Source organism: Buceros rhinoceros, unplaced genomic scaffold (genome assembly GCF_000710305.1).
Source record: "Buceros rhinoceros silvestris isolate BGI_N320 unplaced genomic scaffold, ASM71030v1 scaffold2580, whole genome shotgun sequence".
NCBI classification, from domain to species: domain Eukaryota; kingdom Metazoa; phylum Chordata; class Aves; order Bucerotiformes; family Bucerotidae; genus Buceros; species Buceros rhinoceros.
In genome coordinates, this window is record NW_010391090.1 from 44,333 (window position 1) to 49,508 (window position 5,176).

General features: G+C 37.2%; 1 protein-coding gene across 2 annotated transcripts in view; it reads right to left on the reverse strand.

Moving 5' to 3' along the window:
• PAPD7 (PAP associated domain containing 7) overlaps positions 1 to 5,176 on the reverse strand; it is a 57,875-nt gene that overhangs the window by 19,456 nt on the left and 33,243 nt on the right. For both annotated transcript variants that reach the window (XM_010139955.1, XM_010139948.1), the window contains exons 9-10: positions 3,166 to 3,266; positions 2,732 to 2,904 (exon numbers count right to left, since the gene is read on the reverse strand). In XM_010139955.1, coding sequence (XP_010138257.1) covers positions 2,732 to 2,904; positions 3,166 to 3,266 — 274 coding nt within the window. The remainder of the gene's footprint in view (positions 1 to 2,731; positions 2,905 to 3,165; positions 3,267 to 5,176) is intronic.

The following is a 5,176-nucleotide window of genomic DNA, read 5'->3' on the forward strand; positions in this document are numbered from 1 at the left end:
AAGAACTCAGGGTAGTAACTTGAAGCTCTTATATCCCTATGCTTCCATTTTCCTGAGTATGTACAAAAGTTGAGAGGCTCCTTTCTAAATAGTAGCTCTGGTTTATGCCAATCAGGTCTCCAGAAGAAACTGCTTCTTTTTATTGTTCTATTCTGACACCTGTTCTCCTGCTGCTGGAATGAATCTATAACCATTGCTATCTTAGAAGTGCCCATATGTCCTAGACACCAGGAGCCTTCTCTATTCAGCTGCTGAGCCATATTTATGGAATATAAGACAAAATCTGTAATGCTGCCAGAACTTCAAGGAAAAAAGTCTTTAAGAACCATACAGCATGCTGTATTACAATCAAACTAACTGCTGTTACAACCAACTATTAACCTATAGGGTTTAATAAAAATTCTAGGATCCCAATGAGCGATACTGCACTGCTTTGACAATGCTTCCAGAATCCACTGACAAATAGATGCAAGGCGTCCAGACTTATGTCCAGTGTACAGTACTGTGGTGACTTCAGAATACAGCTACCTTTGTGCTAGAGTGCAAGGATTGAATGTTTGAACTTCAGCACAAGGTGAAGTTGAAAGGAGCAATATGACCAAGTCACAAGCTTCCTCAACACACGTAAGTTGACTTCTGTTATATTGGTAGGCAGAGCTCAAAAATGTCAAGGTGCAGCTGATCACTTCTCCCAGTGAAACCTTAGCAGTACATTGAAAAGCACATACACTATCAAATCCCTCTAATTCAACAGCTAAGATCTCGTAGTTTATACACAGCAAAAGGTACCCTACAGTCATGTAAAATACCTCCAGAAACATTGTCTTGATGCAGACCTTGTGCTTAAGGTTAACAGTGACATGACGGGGATAAATATTTTGCTATTAAAATAAAACCTTAATTATTAGGAAGAGATCAAACCATCATTCTAGAATGTCCCTGTCTCCTGTATTCTTTATAACCTGTACCTTGCTTTCAGCCTTCAGTATCAGAGAATTTCAGAAGATTTAACTTTAAATGAAATCAGAATCATTCCTGAAGAACAATCCTTCTGCAAGATCAGAACTAACACTACACAAAACTCTCCAGTGATGAGATGAAATACATTCATATTCCCCTGTTCTGAAGATGGTACCAAAGTTCACTGTATCATACCTATTTGCAGCATTCCAGAAGTTTTGGCACAAATATTGGCCGTCACACATACCAGAGGTTCCTTTGCTGGAACCTGGGCATAGTATTATGCCACAGAACCTCCTCAAAACCAGGACTCCTCACCCGCAACTAGCTCATCCTCACATATCCAAGAGTGAATAGTGATCCCATCACTTATTTGTCAGAAACCTGCCACTCCATTCCAAATTAAGATAACATGCCAGCTGTCTAAGGACAGAATACCAATAAATGACCAGGGATTAAACTAGGGTCTGTCACAAGCACATGAGTCTTTATTTTGTTAGAAAGGGCAGCGTTTCCATTTACTTTGTGGATGCCCATTGCAGGTCTTTGCTGAGAACTTCCTTTTCAATTTTAATTTCTCTGACATCAGCCAAGGAAGTTTCATCTTTGATATCAAGCAAAAAGGGACTAAGGGGAGGTCATAACCACTCACCACCCATTACATCAGAAGTGCGCAATATTAAGCAAGTATTTGCATTTTTTCATAAAACGTAGCACAGCAAAATCTTACACACTGACATACTCAAACATGGAGCATGACAAGTAGTATCACTGGCAAGCATCATGCTGTTCTTTTTCCATTAGCCAGATGGTGCAACTAAAGCATTTACTGGAAGTGGAGGGAAAAGACAATTCCACACAAAAAATTCAGTAGTGTAAAGGAATTACAGAAAGTAACCAGAACATATATGAAAAAAGCACTTGTCCCTCAGAAGTTTTTATTGAATATAATTCCCAACTTTTAATTCCATATTTGACCAGTTTAAATCAGTCTAGAAACAGGTACTTGGACCTTTCTTGGCATCATGCATTTATTCACTATTGTAGTTAACTGGACACCACGTCTTGATCCAGTCAATAGCTTTACCTAGCATAGAATGCTTCAATAGATTTATAATGAGCACCTCATGCCATGCAATGCACTTCTGGGCTTTATACCCTGCACTGCCCAATTCTGTGTTGATTTAACTTTGTATCGAAACAAAAATACCTTACACAATCTTAAGATTTGGGAACATACCTTCCTTCTCTTCCAGGAAGTTACAATAAAGCCCAGAAACTACTTTTGAATTGCACTTTCAAACAAGGAAGCTGACAGCAAGACTTTATGTGAGAGCCCCATTACCATTAAAACCTGAACTGAGTGCTTGGCTGAAAATAGTAAGGAACATCATTCACCTTTACAGCACAATATATTCATGTTCAATTTGGGGTGTGGTAAAAAAGGACCAGAATGTGACAATGAGAGATTTTGCTTGATCATAAGATTTATGAAGATCTATTTCTACTCTTCTACTTAATAAGCTGTTAACTTAGAGTATTATATTTTATTACACCTAACTACTACTGTAAAGAGTACCGAAGATTTAGGATGGAATTAAGACACATTTAATCAAAAAATATTTGATTTCTGTATTTTTTCTGAACAGGGGAAGCTATTAATTTGCTTTAGCAGCTTAGGGATAGTATCACACTAACTGCAGCCGAGGCTTTGAAGAGTATGATAAATTCTGCTTCTTACTAGTTTAACCCATTAAAAGAAAAAGCTTACAATGTCACTGCCGGAGAGTGATGACACAGAAGAGGCCGATGAGCCAGAGGATAACTGTTGTGTACTAGCCAATGACAAAGCCAAGCGTTGGTTGTAAGCTGGTTCGGAGTCTCTGTTCTGTTGCTGTTCTCCATTGCACGGAGCTATCTGGTCTCTTATTTTCAACCTATTATCTGTTAACAGAAAACATAAGCAACATTTAAGAGCACAGAATACAAATACACGTGCCTTGGAGTCGAAGAAGAGCTGCCATTTAACAAGGTAATTGAAAAACAGGTTCAGAGAAAATTATTCTTAGGATTAGAAAGTTACAGATTCCTCTTTTTTTCCCCTACATGTCTGAACGTGATAAATTTCAAGGCATGAGTATTTTGAATAACATCGAATTCAAGAAAAAAATTTAAGTTGTTTTCAAAGATTCCTGCTATACCTACCAAGTTCAGGTGATATATTAATTTTGCTCCCCCACTTCTTTTTAATCCAGGCCCTGTAGTCAATCACTTCTTGGGTCACTTTGATGATTCTACCTAATGTGCTAAAAAAATTTTTCAATTAAGTATTAAACAAAGACTGTTGGTTACATATTTGCAAACATTTAAACAAGCAATGAAATTATGCTAAAAGTCAGTTTAAGATATCCCTAACCAAAGAACCCTTTTGAACTTCTGTTTCCTTAGAGCATCATTTAATCCACTGGACCATTAGAATTTTTTATATTATTACAATTAGTACATTACTTATCTTCTGCCATACTAACATGCAAGCACTGACACACAGGTAAGATTTTTACTCTGTATTTCTAAATGGAGTTCATCTTAATTACCAAGAACATACATGCAGATACCAGTGTACTTGATAAAAGCAGTTTACAGGTTCTTGCATATCTCCACACAGAAAACATCTTTCCACAGAATCTGGATTACAGTTATGGATGAAAACACTAATATCTCAGCCCTCAGCTGACCTTCATGCTGAAGACAGAGACCTTCACTAGTCCTTGACTTACAGATTTACAAGACAACTTAAAAGGTGTAAGATCCCCACAGTGATAAAGGAAGTACCATGGATCATGAGGTAGTGGAGACAAGAAAGACTGGCTCCAAAACCAGATTAAGTTAGAATTTAAGAAAATTCATAACAATAAGTGGTTCAGAGAAAAAGCTTGCTTGGTCTCGCTGAACAGTGACTAAACAAGTACAATGTAATAATTTTTCCAACATACCTTCCCAATATTCAACTATTTGAATTGTAATTCTTGAGCAGCAGTTGTATCCTTGTTTGAGCTAAACTTTCAAGCTTTCATCAGGGACTAGCGATGAAACACTAGCTATGAACTCTGAGATACGTGAAGGATTCACTACTGTACAAAAATGGGCCTCTTGGAGAAGGTAATGTTATTTTAGTTTTGAAAGTCTTCCACAGTTACAATAAAGCTTATTTTGTGTTTCACACCATAAAGGTACATACGTTACCTAAATATGTTTAGATTACCTTTATTAGGTCATTTCATTTAGTAACATTTCAAAAAGGAGAAATAATTCTTCTACTGGCTTATAGATTACTATATCATGCAAGACCAAATACCCCATGTTCCATGTTTAGCCTCCCAATTTTAAAAACACGTCAGTGTATTAGTACTGCAAAAGGCAGTCCAGCATTTTAAGCAAACATTGAACCAAACAGTATTATCTAAGTTACAAGTGCAATAGCAGCAGCAGGACAGAATGAATGCCATACACCATTCTGCTAATGTAAAGTAGATAAAATGACGCATGTTGGAAAATAAAATCTTTAATTTCACATGCAAAATTAAAGGTGTAATTGTCACCACTCAGCAGCTAAAGATCTGAGTTATAATGGGTAACTTGGGTAACCACAGTTCAATAGCTAAGTAGAGCACATTAAGAAACAAATAAAACAGAGGATAGTATTTTGTTAACGTACACTCCCATGACATAATAGCGTTTTAAATACTTGATGCAGTTCTGGTTTCTCAAAAAGGAAGTTTGAGAAGAAAAAAAGAGACAGAATGAAGACGGGGTGAACAGTACTGCAGAGAAACATCAGGGGCCCTGAAGCTGCAGTTTAAGACAGCAACACCATTCTGGGACTCGAACATACACATGCTGGGTTTCTTCAGCACTGATACAGAGAAAGAAATCTTGCAGGCAAGAAGTTTCATCTGAGTATGCCTTCAGAAAGATTTGACCTTTTAATCCAGTATAACATGGAGTTAGTAAACTTCCCAACTTAGAACCAGAAAACGAACGCAGACTGAACAACACAAGCTCTTACGGAGAAGGAGCTTGTCAAGCCTGAAGCTTCTTGGAGTACTTTCCCAGAAGGAAATCAATAGTCATGCCTTCAAAGACCAGAAGGAAAATGAATTATATAGGATAGTATTTTTTAATCAGCCTAGGTTGACTGATACAACAAAAATTCCTG